The sequence below is a fragment of the Populus nigra genome, chromosome 1 (assembly GCF_951802175.1).
Source record: "Populus nigra chromosome 1, ddPopNigr1.1, whole genome shotgun sequence".
NCBI lineage: Eukaryota > Viridiplantae > Streptophyta > Magnoliopsida > Malpighiales > Salicaceae > Populus > Populus nigra.
This window is the reverse complement of record NC_084852.1, coordinates 36437060-36451836: the sequence shown is the minus strand read 5'-3', so window position 1 is coordinate 36451836 and position 14777 is coordinate 36437060. Positions and strand designations below refer to the sequence as shown.

The 14777-nt window shown below is 33.3% G+C and overlaps 1 protein-coding gene across 1 annotated transcript; it reads left to right on the top strand.

Moving 5' to 3' along the window:
- The first annotated feature begins 9242 nt into the window (after positions 1–9242).
- LOC133703825 (probable aspartyl protease At4g16563) lies at positions 9243–11232 on the top strand. The gene has a single exon (XM_062128523.1). It carries the CDS (start codon positions 9409–9411, stop codon positions 10897–10899), a length of 1491 nt encoding a protein of 496 aa, XP_061984507.1. The 5' UTR covers positions 9243–9408; the 3' UTR covers positions 10900–11232.
- The last annotated feature ends 3545 nt before the right edge of the window (positions 11233–14777 follow it).

Here is a 14777-nt window from a genome sequence, read left to right as displayed (position 1 = left end):
CCTTGCATGGTTTTACATATGCTGATTAAGCTGGTAGTGTTGATGATTGTAAATCTACGGGTGACTATGTTGTTTTCTTTAGTCATACACCGATTTCCTGGAAGTCCAGGAAACAACACACTGTTGCTCGATCTTCTACAGAGACAAAGTATGAAGCCTTAGCTGATGGCACTTATGAGGTCATATGGCTTCAATATTTATTGCAAGATCTACAGATTACTCCTTCTTTAGTGCCTATGACTTGGTGTGATAATCTAGATACTACTTACTTATCTGTCAAACTTATCTTTCATACGTGTACTAAATATATTGAGGTTGAATATCATTTTGTTCGTGATAGAATTGCTATAAAAGCCGTTTAGATTCTTTTATTTCTTTTAAGGATCAACTTGCAGATGTTCTCACAAAACCTCTCTCCTCTTCCTTTTTTACTACTCTTCAGGTAGAATCTTAACCCTCAGTTTGAGGAAGCATATTATAGTATAGGCTTGTATATATTTAGGAGAAGTTTATTATTCTTGTGTTGTAATCTCTACATTAACTATTTTACATTGCCATATATATAATCAAAACTCTCATTCCATGTATTTCTTTATTTTTTTTATTTTGATAAAAACAACTATTTTTTTATTAGAAGTATAATTCTAAGTTAAAAAAAATATCATACTATGAAAAGCAAGTTTCAATTAAAAAAAACATGCCTTTATAATTTTTATATGATTATATGAAAAAATATTTATTTAAAAAACTATATAAAAAATTCATAATAAAAAAATAACAATATAGATAATCTATTCTCATTAAATATTCATATGTATTTATTTTAAATATTTCGTATGTTACTTTCATATATATTATTCATAAAATAATTTTTAATACTATTATAAAAAAATATTATTAAACAATTATGGTATAACTGGATTTTTTTAACCTATCATTTAAAAAAATATTTTAAAGAAATTCATTATAAAGTAAAAAAAATAATCCAATTGTATAAATAAAAAAGATAAAGGATGAATATGGGTGCATGGCCTTTTAAAAAAAGATAAGGGCTTCTAGGTTTAGAAGGTTTGGTACGCATCTGGCCTATTATAAAAATCTCAGATGCACCTTTTTCTTCTTTTTTTTCTTAACTCAAGAGTACAATACATCATTCACCTAAATTGTTTTTAATTAACAAACTTATGGATGGATTACATGTCACAATAAATTTTTGACTATTTTAGTGGTTTGAAAATTAAGAAATTTAAACTTTAAAATCTAAATTTTAATATATTTAATTTCATCTAAAAATACAATCTAACTAGTTTCAAAACATAAAATTAAATTGAATTAAAATGAATTTTGAGGGTTCTTATCTATTTTTTCTATTATGATTAAAAGCCCAAATAATCTTCATTGAATTTTTATTTTCAAGATAAATACATCAATATTAAGATTATTTTTTTAATGATTAGAATATGACCTATCAAATTTATTTTTTTTCATTTCTTTTAATATGTTTCTCCCTTTCTTTTTCAACTTAAAAAATAAAAAAATAAAGTTTTTGTAACAAAATATCCACGAGACTACTTTGATTCATTAGTGGAAGTCAAATACCCTTGATTAGTCGTTAGGGAATCCTGGGTGAAACTTGCATGCAGCTGCTTTCGAATTAGTTGAATCTCAAAATTTCAAAGGAAGAAATGACATGCCATGACTTCTGGTGCTTGACCCACAGCTAGCTTTCCATCATGTTAACCTAGAGAAGGAATTGACTCAGTTAAAACCTACTCTATAAACCGGTGCTGTCTTCATTTTAATTTACCGGTAATATTGATTTGTACAAGAATCATGAATGTATTTTAGTTTAATTTGTTTAAGTTTTGATTTTATATTGCTTGCTTTATTAATAGGATTTTATATTTCCTTGTATTTATTTCTTATAATTAGATTCATGTCTAGGCTACAATCTATATAGTGAAAACTCTTACCTACACTGAGCAGGTTTTTTCTAATATATATATATTCTTGATTTCATAAAAGAAAAAAACTACTCTAAAAAGCTGTTATTTTCTTAAAAAAATAAATGAAATTAGTTTAATAAATTATTGATTAATTTCTTTTATTTCTTCTATTAGTTTAATATATTCTTGATTTCTATGATTTTCTTTTTCACAATAAATTATTGATTATTAAGAAAAACTAAAGCGCCTAGGTGTTACCTATTCTTCCCCTATAACAACAGACACATTTGGATTCGCACAATGCACTTTTTTTTCTTCTTTTTTTCCCCTTAAATATTTTTTATATTTACTCTATTCATGATTGGCGTAGATGGTTTGTGTTCAACAGGCTCGTTGCAAGATTCTCAGAGGTACCAGAAAAACAAAGATTTATCATTTGACAATCTTTTTTGATTTTTTTTCTCTCTTTACTCAAGAGACTATAATTACCAATTAGGAAAAATTTAATCTCTTAAAGAAATAATAATAATAATAAAAAAACTACAAAATTCAAGGATAGCATAGAGAAAAAAAAAGAATAAAAGAAAGAGAAGTAAAAAATACCGCCTGAAGCTACCTCTGATGGAAAAGACCATTGAGATGCATCAAGAAATAGCAATGAAGGACTGCTTTCGGAGGCTAGAGAGCGTCATATGTTCCATCATAACGCGACATGTCGTCCCACATGGGACGTTTTCTTTACTTACCATCTATTTTTTTCCTCTTCATTTACTTTGATCCTTGACTGTATAAAAACCGTTTAATTAAGTCTCAAGTTTCATCCCACGTGAGTCTAAACTTTTTTTTTAATTTAATCTATAATTATATAACAATTTTTCAATTTAGACTCAAATTTTATCTGACCCAAGCTCCATACAGGCCAATCGAGGAGAGAATTAGGGCAGGGGAAAGGAAAAGATAAATGACTAACCAGATAAGTGTATTGTGATTGTGTCTATTACCTGAATTATAATTTTATCATATATAATTAGAGTTTTATTTAATAATTTAAGATTCTAGATTAAGATAGTTTTTTTAATATAATATCAATCTTAATAATCAAACAGCCTGTACTCATCGCTTCAATTTTCACACTAAACAACTTTGATCGCTCATTCTTAACTAATTTGCTTAATTGCAGATGCTACAAGATTGCAAACTTTCACTAGGAAGAATATAGTACCTAGTCAGCAATCATGTCCGACTGCTGTTACATTTGCGTAGGTTGTCAGTCATTTAAAATCCTTTCTAACTCATTGAATCACTCAACTTCGTTCCAAAGACGCAATATGTGCATGGTTATAGCACTTTAGAGTGCAATAAAAAATAAAATTGCCCATGAATGGAAAAGCATCTGTGACTTGTGTTTATTGAAGTTATCCATCGAGGAGCAGTGGAATAAAAGACTGTCCCTCCAGGATCAAGATGAAGAATCCACCAGAACAGACATAGATACATATGTTATAGCTATCCAGAAAATGTCACAGAAAACAGCAGAGATATGCTTACCATGATACTACAGCATGAACTCTACCATCATTGATTGCCTTTATGAGCAGTTTTGAGTCCCCTTGGCTGGCTGTCCGTTTCCAAAAGTCAAATAAAAAATTCTTGAACGGTTCTGACAGCTGGATGAATCCTAAATCAAGCAACAATTAAACCAATTGTCCTCTCGAGATAGTGACCAGTGTCATTAGCAGATTTATCTCTTTCGATATTGCATCACAATGTATGGGATGTTGTTGTGCTTTGACAAGAAAAATCTGTGTCCAAGCCAGTTGGAACTAGACGAATGCTGTCCGGTGCTGCTTCATTATTAGATAGATCATGCAGCTTCCGCAGGAATGTGCTTTCAACCAACTTAGGAAGGAGGAGGGAAAGTTGAAAATAAATAGATAAATACATTTGCATGAGCTCTAAATAATAAAGAGGATCATTTTTCAACCAAAGGATGAATCAATTGAAAAATAAACTAGCCATGTTTATGGAATAAAAGGTCAAGTGATAACTCGTAAAAAAAAGAAAAAACTTGGGTTGGAAGAGGGAACACGTACCAATTATTTTCAGCTGGCCAGATTTCAAGTTTCCAGTAGAGCCAGTGTAATGAATTAGTCCGCGACATAGGAAATTACTCCCACCTGTCAATAGAAAAACTAAAGCAAATTATTCAAGACTTTAGTGCAGCCTAGTGAAACATATTCACATTCTGATGATGTTACTGATTTCTGTTGAGTTTTCAAAGGTGCCAATGAATACTAATTTCTGAAGGATAGCCTATGTTTGTTATAATCCTAGCTAGACAAACATAGTTGCCAAGGAATAACACGACACAACAGATTTAGTGTCAATTACTACTCAGCACCATTTGCAGGAACATTGAGTTTTATACCGTCCTCCACTGTATGTGAAAAAAGCATAGCCACATAAACAGATATGAGAATATGAGGATTGGATGCTAAAACCAACAATCGAGATGTAATCTACCATTTTCAAAGAAGAAATAAGATTGCAAAAATACAGAACAAGGAAAAAGAAAAGGAACGGTAGATAGTCCATTCAAACACCTGGCCATAAGTCGTAGCTCGATATGGCACAGTCAGTGGATTGTCCACCAGCAGCATATCATGAGAGCATGTCGTTGAATCGGTATTAACCCTTCGCCCAATAACTCCGAGTCCAGTATCTCACTAGCCTGCAATTGAATCAGAAACAAACTTCATAAGTAAGCATTTGCATAACCTTCAACTACCAATTACAACTCACCAAACACAATCTACGACTTCAGAACCCCATTTCAAAACATTGACTTGCACCTTAGCAATGCTAAGCAAATCACCTTATTGGCTTTTAAATGACAAAATCGCTTAACAATTTACTTTTCTTACATCACTTATCCACCACACAATCAATTATTCTCTTCCTTCTTGTTAATTCGTTGGCTGTATGGCTCTTGTATGAATAGAACTCGATCCCATTGGTGTTACGTGAGATAACTTTGCCATCTAAGCAAGCAAAACACCCGCGAAGAAACAACTATTCGACAATGAATACCAATTACTATACTTGGAAGAACATCTGCTCGTGAAGGAATATCCACACCAATATGGAGTTTATCAGAGCGTATGTTAAGGATCTTTATATTCTTTCCCATACCATTCACATGCAATACTTTTCTCATTCTGATATTCAGGATCTATAGTCTGTTAGGCCTCCCTGATTTTCTAGATTTTATATATGGCCTTACTTTAAAACAAATTAATTAAGAGTATCAAAAAATATTTTTGATAAGAATAATAAAAATAAGTTGCTTTAATTCTTTGTTCAATTCAAATGAAGGGAGGGTTTTTGTGCCATAATTTCAAGTGCTAGAAATATATGGAGAAGTTTTGCTATAAACAAATACAATACCATCGATACCAAGAGGTCATTATATGAGTCTCTTTGTAATGATAATTACAGTTTCAATCTATGGCAAAAGGATGCTTTTTTTTTTTACTGATATGGGCCTTTTCATTTCATGTTTTACATTTTTATTATTGGGTATGAAAAAAAGCTTTTTTTTAGTTGGGTTTTAGTAAATTTTTTGTTGAATTGATTTGTTGTCATTATTACATTAAAGATCATTAGTGAGTTGTGTTGTTAATGCTAATGGAAGTATTGGTTATGTAATTTATATATTTGTAAAAATTCCTCATAAATTATTTGATTTTCTTTATATTTTGAGTTGCAAGATTAAAGTTACTATCCTTTTTTACTTAATATTTGGTGGGTTCTCTTTGGATTTAGAAATTGTTTGGCTTTGTTGAAAATGCATTGTTCTTTTCCTATATTTGATTGTTAAAAAGCTTGAAAAAAAGATGGTGATATTGCATTAATTATATTACTAATAAGGTTACTGTCTTGCTAGCCATTTGTGAGTTGTTCCAATTATAATTCCAAAATTTCCATATGAGAATAAATAGGAAGAAGTTCTATTGAGATTATGATTAGCCAAATTAAAATTTTATCAATATAATTTTTTAGGATCTCTATTGTAAATCAAGCTGCTCTTTTATCGCCAGGATTACATAATTTAGAATAGATCGTTTAGGGTGGATCTTTGTGTTGGAGAAGTGTGGCTTGTTATGATAATACAATGTTGAATCTAATATCAACAATTAAATTTAATATCAGAGCTAATAGTAAAAAATATCACTTGCATTAATCTTTCATAAAAGTTTTTCTTTTAATCTAAAATCATGAGTAGTATACATAAACTCATATGTCTAAACATCATCAATTATTTACCAATGATTTAGCTTAAAATAATGGGAAGAAATCTAACAGCATATGTTGAAATTAATTTAGCTCTAGTGTTTCATTCATGCTCTACTTTCATAATTTTAATTCATTTTTACTCATATAGAATTCAAATCTACAACCTTCTACTTATTCCCTGCTTTAACAATGCTAGTAAAATAGTCTTTTTACTTGTACTCTGCTTTCACAATGTTAATGAAATATTGCATATTTTAACAACAAAGTTAATTTATACTTAACATTTTCATTCTTACAGCCTTTTATTTATGGTTTATGAGTTTTATATATAACCTGCAAAGTAATAGCTCATGTCCCAATCAAAAAGGAAGAAAAGAAAGCTTTATTTGCAGCAAGAAAACAAAGACTTGTCTAAAGTCATTGTGGATATATGCTTTATACAAGAGAAATTAAAAGCTTTTTCCAGTAAGGACTCTTTGAAAATTTATTTATTTTTTAATTTATAATCCTTTTTTTGTTCTAAGATGTAGTGGTTTTATTTACCGTTTGACAGGTGCAAAGGGTTATGGCTGGTGGGACTATTACATGGAAGATGTCGACTCATGGGAAATAGGCAAACATGTTGCTCTTTTACTGTTTGCTTCACTGTGGATGCTGAGATGTTTTGACTGTGGATTGTGGTCGTGCTGCTGATTTTGCCCTTGGTGAATTCAGGGTTGGGTGTTGTTGGGCAGGGGTTGTCTTGGTTTTTGGTTACTTTCTTTGTTAGAGGCAGGGTGAGGCAGGGAAGCATCAACCACTTTTTTCTACTGTGGGTCAGGGCTTCCTGTGGGCATGCAGGCTTGGTGTTCACGCCTCTTCGTCTCCTCAGCGGTTGAATTTCTTGCTTTTGTCACGGTTTGTTTCTGGGGTGTCTCGCCTCCCTTCTCTGTTTCAATCTGCCTATAGAGGGTGCGCTAGTCTTGGAGTTGGGTTCCAGAAAACCATTGGTTTTCATCTGGTTTGGCTGGGTTGTTAAGTGATGTGAGGGTTGTCTTGCAGGGGATGATGTGCAGTTATTATTGTGCATTAAATGCAAGGTGCAATTGTCTTCGTCTTTTGTCTTTCCGTGATTTCAAGAGGACTAATTATTACTCTGTTGGATTGGACGTTGATTTGTTGATTTGGGTGCGGGGGGTTCGGTTTGTGGAATTTTAGTTACTGGCCGGTGATTGCTATTGCTGGATTGGACTTGGACGTTGATTTGAATCTAGGGGTTTGGTTTATGAATTTTTAGTTTCTTTGTCTCTGCTTTCTCTGCGTTTGGTTTGTGAATTTTTGGTTGCTTGGCTTCTGCTTTCCCTTCTGAATCTTCTGATGTTGTTTGGTTGTTTGTGGGTTCGTTTCTTTATCTACTGTTCTGGTGTGTATTAAAGTGTTGCTTCATGTTCTTTGTGAAAACGCAAGATATATATGATATCTTAAAAATCTTGTATTTTGTCCACGTTTTGCTCTCGAGTATGTAGTGTAGATCTCATGTGTCCAAGGATTTTCAACCGAGACACGTAAAATCAAGGGCAATATCAGGTGGATGGATTCAGTGTACTGGGTAGCTACGTACAAGGTACATGCACAAATGTCGCATGGATTCTAGGATAAAAGTTAGCAGCTTTATCCAAACTGAGGGCCCATTTTTAACTTCAAATAGAACCAAACAAAATCTCTGCGCTCCTTCTCGTGTACACTGGGATGAAACATGCATGCTTGGAACTTTGGAAGGATGTATCTTTCTGCTACTCCAATTCACTGACACAGGTAGGTTGAGAGCTCTGTTTGAAAGAAATAGCAGTGATTGCTCATCTCTACGTGTGTTCCTTGATATGACTATTACAGACTTGCAATTAGTGTGGCTGTCTGAAGCCTGGAACAATGCTAGTAAGTGAAGAAGAAAGAGAAAATAGTAAATTGTGATAATATATAAGCATATTATTCCCCATCTTATACACTCCTTAACAGATTAGTCCTAGACCTTCAAGCTCTCTCTAAACTCTCCCTATACTTTCTTCAGTCTAACTTATTCATCCCTTTCCATGCCGTGTAATTGAGTTTCCATGTAATCAGTTTCTTCTGTAAGGTTGTGGTAATATAGACGGATAGAACATGCTACGATAGAGAAAGCTTGGGGAGAAATTAGCAATATCTTGAAGATCGGGGACTGATTTGTTAATGACTATAAAGGCTGGTTGTTGATTTATAGTTATCCAAAGAAAAGAAAATGGTTCAAAAGTCTTAGACCTATTTGGGCAAAGCGTAACCGGAATTTCATGAAATTTTAAATTGTTTTTGTTTTAAATTAGATTTTTTATATGTTTTTTAATGGTTTTGATGTATTAATATCAAAAATAAATTTTAAAAAATAATAAAATATTATTTTAATATATTTTTAAAAAATACACTTTAAAAACTATTATTATTACTATAAATAACCAGAACTCTTGAAAGGAGAAGGATCTTACTAGCTATGTTTTAGTTTGCCCCTTGGTACAGCACTTAAATTTTACTCTAGGTCGACCCAGTTCAGTGCCTTGGGTTGACTTCACTTTGAATATTGAACTGGACTTTAATTATTATTATTTTTATTTATTTACCGCCTTCCAGGGGCTTCGATTACTCTTTGACTTCTGATATGTTTCTTTACCATGTCCTCTGTATCAGATTAATTGATCCTTTTAATTAAGAAATTAACGGTGGCTGTCCTAACTTAGATAACTCCAGGCCTAGACAAGACCTGTTAATACTTTGCTTGCTTCAAGGAGGTAAAGTCACTTAAAATCTTGCGCCATCGGACAATCAGAGCAAGTACTCCAACTCCACATATATTCCTCCACGTTTCCATTACTTCTATCGCCAATGATTGTAGCTCCTCTACAATTGATTATATATATATATATATATATATATATATATATATATATATATATATATATATATATATAAAGCGTGCCTGCCTGCCTGCCTGCTAACAACATAGACTCCATTCCTCCCAGAACCTTCATCCTCACCTCTTCAAAACTCCCCTTTCGGCATTCTCTCCTAAATCAAAATCAAATTTCAACACCATTCTCTCCCTATGCTCCTTCTCTCTTCTTAAACAAAATTAAAAATTACGCAAAGTGCTTGCTGGCTCATGGCAACCGCTTACTCTTTGTTGCTCTGTTTCTCACTCTGTTTCTCCCACTTTTTTATCTCTACTTCACAAACTCTTTTTCTGCCTTTAACTCACTCCCTCTCCAAAACCCAATTCACCTCTACCCACCACCTCATAAAATCCACCTCCAACAGTTCCATCACCCGCTTCCGCCGCCGCCACCACCAGAAGAACACCCACAACCATCGTCAAGTCTCCCTCCCTCTCTCTCCCGGAAGTGACTACACTCTCTCCTTCACTCTCGAATCCCAACCCATCTCTCTTTATCTTGACACAGGAAGTGACCTTGTTTGGTTCCCATGCCAGCCTTTTGAATGCATTCTTTGTGAAGGCAAAGCTGAAAACACTTCTCTAGCTTCCACTCCACCACCTAAACTCTCCAAAACCGCCACCCCAGTTTCTTGCAAATCATCTGCATGTTCGGCTGCACACTCCAATCTCCCAAGCTCCGACCTTTGTGCTATTTCCAACTGCCCGTTAGAATCCATCGAAACATCTGAATGTCAAAAACATTCTTGCCCGCAATTCTATTATGCTTATGGCGATGGCAGCCTGATAGCTAGCCTATACCGCGACTCTATTAGTCTACCGTTAAGCAACCCAACAAACTTGATAGTCAATAATTTCACATTTGGCTGTGCCCACACCGCGCTAGCCGAGCCTATTGGAGTTGCTGGGTTTGGCCGGGGAGTCCTTTCTTTGCCTGCCCAGCTTGCTACATTATCTCCCCAACTTGGGAACCAATTCTCTTATTGTTTGGTGTCTCATTCCTTTGATTCAGACAGACTTCGTCGACCAAGTCCGCTCATTTTAGGAAGGTATGATCATGATGAGAAAGAGAGAAGGGTAAACGGTGTTAATAAGCCTCGTTTTGTATATACTTCTATGCTCGATAATCTAGAGCACCCTTATTTTTATTGTGTTGGACTTGAGGGTATTTCTATTGGTAGAAAGAAAATCCCGGCTCCAGGGTTTTTTAGGAAGGTTGATGGAGAGGGGAGTGGTGGGTTGGTGGTGGATTCAGGGACTACTTTTACTATGTTGCCGGCGAGTTTGTATGGCTCGGTTGTAGCAGAGTTTGAGAACCGAGTCGGGCGAGTTAATGAGCGATCCAGAGTTATTGAGGAAGATACTGGATTGAGTCCTTGTTATTATTTTGACAATAACGTGGTGAATGTGCCAAGTGTTGTGCTGCATTTTGTGGGGAATGGATCCAGTGTGGTGCTTCCTAGGAGGAACTATTTTTATGAATTTTTGGATGGTGGTGATGGGAAGGGGAAGAAAAGAAAGGTTGGGTGTTTGATGCTGATGAACGGTGGTGACGAGGCTGAGTTGAGTGGCGGGCCGGGGGCTACTTTGGGGAATTACCAGCAACAGGGGTTTGAAGTGGTTTATGATTTGGAGAATAAAAGGGTTGGGTTTGCAAGGAGGCAGTGTGCATCTTTATGGGAAACCTTGAACCAGGATTAACAATTAAACCTTAAGAGGGTTTAAAAAGTACAAGGTTTTGGGTTTTGTTCGTACAAGTTTAGTTCATATTCGCATTTCACTTTTTTGCTTTTGGCATTGAACTCAATAATGTCCATTGAAATGTTTATTGCTTGGCACATAGGAAGGTGGACGTGAGAAGCAAAAAAATGAAATGCCTGTAAAAAGCTGTGTAAAGTTGGAATCTATAGTGGTTGTTGTGATTAAAGTGTTCCAGGGATGGATGATGTATTTAGTTTGAGCAATGTTTTGTACATTATTCAATAAGAGCTGACAGTGACGGTGCAAAACGTTTTTCCACAATTCCCTTTCTCATCTACTGTGTTGTGTTTGTTGAAGCTCTTTAAATCTTCTCCAATCCGCAGGTACTACTGATCAGTGATCATAGTTGTTCCCAAAATTAAAATGGGATGAAGTTGATGTTACTGGAAGAAGGTAATTTTTATCCCATTGGTCAGATTTTTTCATAAGGCAATGATATTTTTGCCAATCTCACCTTTCTCACTATATGTTGCTGCTGCTATTAAATTTGATATTGAAGATCTGATCCCCAGATTTGCTGCACAATGTGGACCATCTTATGTTTCTTAGCTGACTCCCCTGCTTTATTCACGCTTGCTGCGGTGCCATATATACTCGTCGAATGTAATCCCAATCGTTCATGCCGTACAAGTATAAATGGATGCGTAAACTTGGCTCATCTCTGGTATAATTCACGTGACTATTGCTCAACTACTTACCATAACCATACATGCTCGACCGTGCCAGATTGGGAATCGGATAGTTAAAAAAATGGCTGTGTTCACTTGCAGGTATTTTCATGCTGCTCGGATTCTTGGCTGACGTCTGATTTCATAGGTGTTCGAGTTATGTTGGAACTGTTAATTGTTTTATATATTAAAAAGAATCATTTTGGGATCCATTAAAAGAGATTTCTTTCTTAGTACATGCACCATGGCAGCATCATATAACACCACCAAGTTTACTAGAGGGAGTGAAATCTCAATTTTTACTGCGTAATGGAGCTCATTAATTAATTAGCAGGAGTGGCAAAGTTTACTTGCAAATGAAAGCCTGTTTCAGTACTCAATTACAATTTGTTTCTTCTTCTTTATTGCAAGGGCCACCTCGAGAGAAGATGTGCGTGTGCAGCTCCCAAGGACGAGCTGGCATGGCAGTAGAGGAGGTCAACTCAGTCATGCAAAATGCTAACCAGCTGGCAACCAGTTGTAAGATGCTGGCTGCATATCAAGAGTTAGGCTTCTTCTGCGCAGGTAGACCCAACCCGGCATACATCACCTCGTTTTGAGACATCCATTTCTATCTACAGTAAGTCACCGTTTGCTATTTGTAACTGTCTTTCATTAAAATTTAAAATTTTATTTTTTTTATTAAAATTATATACTGTTTGTATTTTTTGAATCGTTTTGATGTGCTGATATCAAAAATAATTTTTAAAAAATAAAAAAACATTATTGACATATATTTCAATACACAAAAAGCTATTTAAAAAGCATCTACAATCACATTGCCAAACACGCTCAGAAGAATTCTAAAATTACTCCACAACAGAAGAAACCTTTTGAAATAAGATTTTTGAAAACCCTTTTTGATACTGAGTTATTTATTTATAGTAACCAAATTGCAAGAATTGTGGGAACACTTCTTTTTTTTTTGTTTATTATAAAAAAAATTAATGTATATAATTCTAATTCGATAACGAAAAACTTCAGTGATCACTGCAATTTTTGCGGTATTTCCTCCTCCTTTTTTCCCTGTAAACTTTGGCTTGGTAGCTGAGTCATCGAATCAAGAGTCAACCATGCAGGTTGGCGGAGTATTACGTGGCAAGGAGAACAAAAACGCCGCCAGGATCTTCTCTTTGTTCGGAGTTAAAAAAACGTGTTCTCGATTCCCCAAAAGCTCAAGGGGTTCTGTCTCTGTATCTGTCGATCTTGACACAACTGGCTAGCTGTACCCATGCGTGCGTTCCTAGATACTTCGCCACGTGTCTTTTTCTGGTGACATCATCTCGCGCCTGGGCCTCTCTCTCATGGTTTTTTAGTCCTGATCCGGTTCAAGATCTGGATTCCGGATTTTAACCGGATAGCTCAAGTCAATTTTTTAAAAAAAAATTAAAATAATATTATTTTAATTAAAAAAAGTCAATAAATTATAACTGGTTTTTAAGTGTATCTTGCCAAGTTATAATAAAAAAAATTTTCTCCTGTTTTTTTTAATCCGGCCAGGTTCTAGCCTCGAATCAGCCAAATTTCAAATTAGACTGGGTTTTAAAACTATGCTCTTTCCTTCCTTTTACACAATATTTTTCTCTCTCTTTCTTTTTTTTTTGTGGTTGGTGCATGTTGTTTGGAATTGGATGTCATTGTTAAAGCACTGCATCTTTTAAAACCCACAAAACATTTGCTCTAATAAATGGACTAATGGAGCCGATTATATGATTCGTTTTTTTGTTTTCTTTTATGAATGGGTCATGTTTTATATAATTATTTTTTATAATTAATATGATTGTTTTAGAATTTTTTTTTGTGTTTTAAAAATATTTAAAAAAATAATAATTTTTTTATTTAATTCAAATTAATTTTTTTAGGTTTTACCTTGATTGTTCCTATTGCTAATTTCATTTTGCGAGTTCTCTCTTTCTAGATGGCTAGTGCTGAAAAGAATAACTTTAACAGCTAGAAATACGAGTTTGAGTTTTTGTCCGAGAATAATAGTAATTGTTCACATGTAAAAAGTAATTTTTATTTAAAAATATATTAAAATAATATTTTTTATTTTTAAAATTTTATTTTTAATTTTACCATATTAAAAAAATATAAAAATACTAAAAGTTTTATTTAAAACAACAACAAAAAAATTCAACTCTTTCACCACGAACAAATAAAAGGGGCGAGGCACTTCAAAATTAAAGGTCTTTTGCCGCCTCCCAACCAACAAACAAGTAAGGGATTATGTTTCGCAGTATGATTGTAATTGTTTTTTAAATAATTTTTCATGTTAAAATATATATTAATAATTTTTTTTATTTTAAAAAAATTATTTTTGATATCAACACATCAAAACGATCCAAAACATACAAATCATATTAAATTTTAACAAAAATAAATTTTAATTTTTTAAAAACATGATTTTCACAGTGTTTTTAAACGGTTTCTAAATCTTATTCGGTGATTGGACTTTGATGTTAATTTGAATTCTTTAAATTGGGGGTGTATTTCATTCGGATAATTTAATTCTAAATATTGTATTGATTAAAGTTTTTTATTTAGAAATATATTAAGTAATATTTTTTATTTTAAAAAAAATTATTTTTAATATAAATAAATTAAAATAATCAAAAAATATAAAAAAATTTAATTTTAAACAAAATAAATCAAAATTTTAAAAGAGCATAGTTTGCGTGGTCCCAAACACGCCTAGTTAGCATTACTAGAGTTTTTCTTTAATTTATAATTATATTATAATTATAAAATATACTAAAATGCATAAATAAATCCACGGTAATTTAATTTATTTTTTATTTTTATTCTTGATTTTTTTTTATCCAAAAACTCCAGTTATTTATCCAAATGGCTTGTTTACGCCCCCTGTCATTTTCGTCTTTCAAGTGTTGTATCATCTCTTCAGCAACTACATGGGCAATTTTCTTTGCATTAATTTTCAAAGAATAGCATATGAGAAACATAAAAAATAAAAATTCAGTTGTTTTGGGCTTCTTCAACACTTTAAATTGAAAAGAAATGCATAACGGATGCATAATTCAAAAGGTCCCAGAACTCAAAGCACTGATTCCCTTCAAAATTCCCACTTTTTTTCTCGGCAACCAAACACATTAA

Excerpts from the sequence above, each read along its gene's own strand:
- LOC133703825 (XM_062128523.1), top strand. The coding sequence starts at position 9,409 with ATGGCAACCGCTTACTCTTTGTTGCTCTGTTTCTCACTCTGTTTCTCC.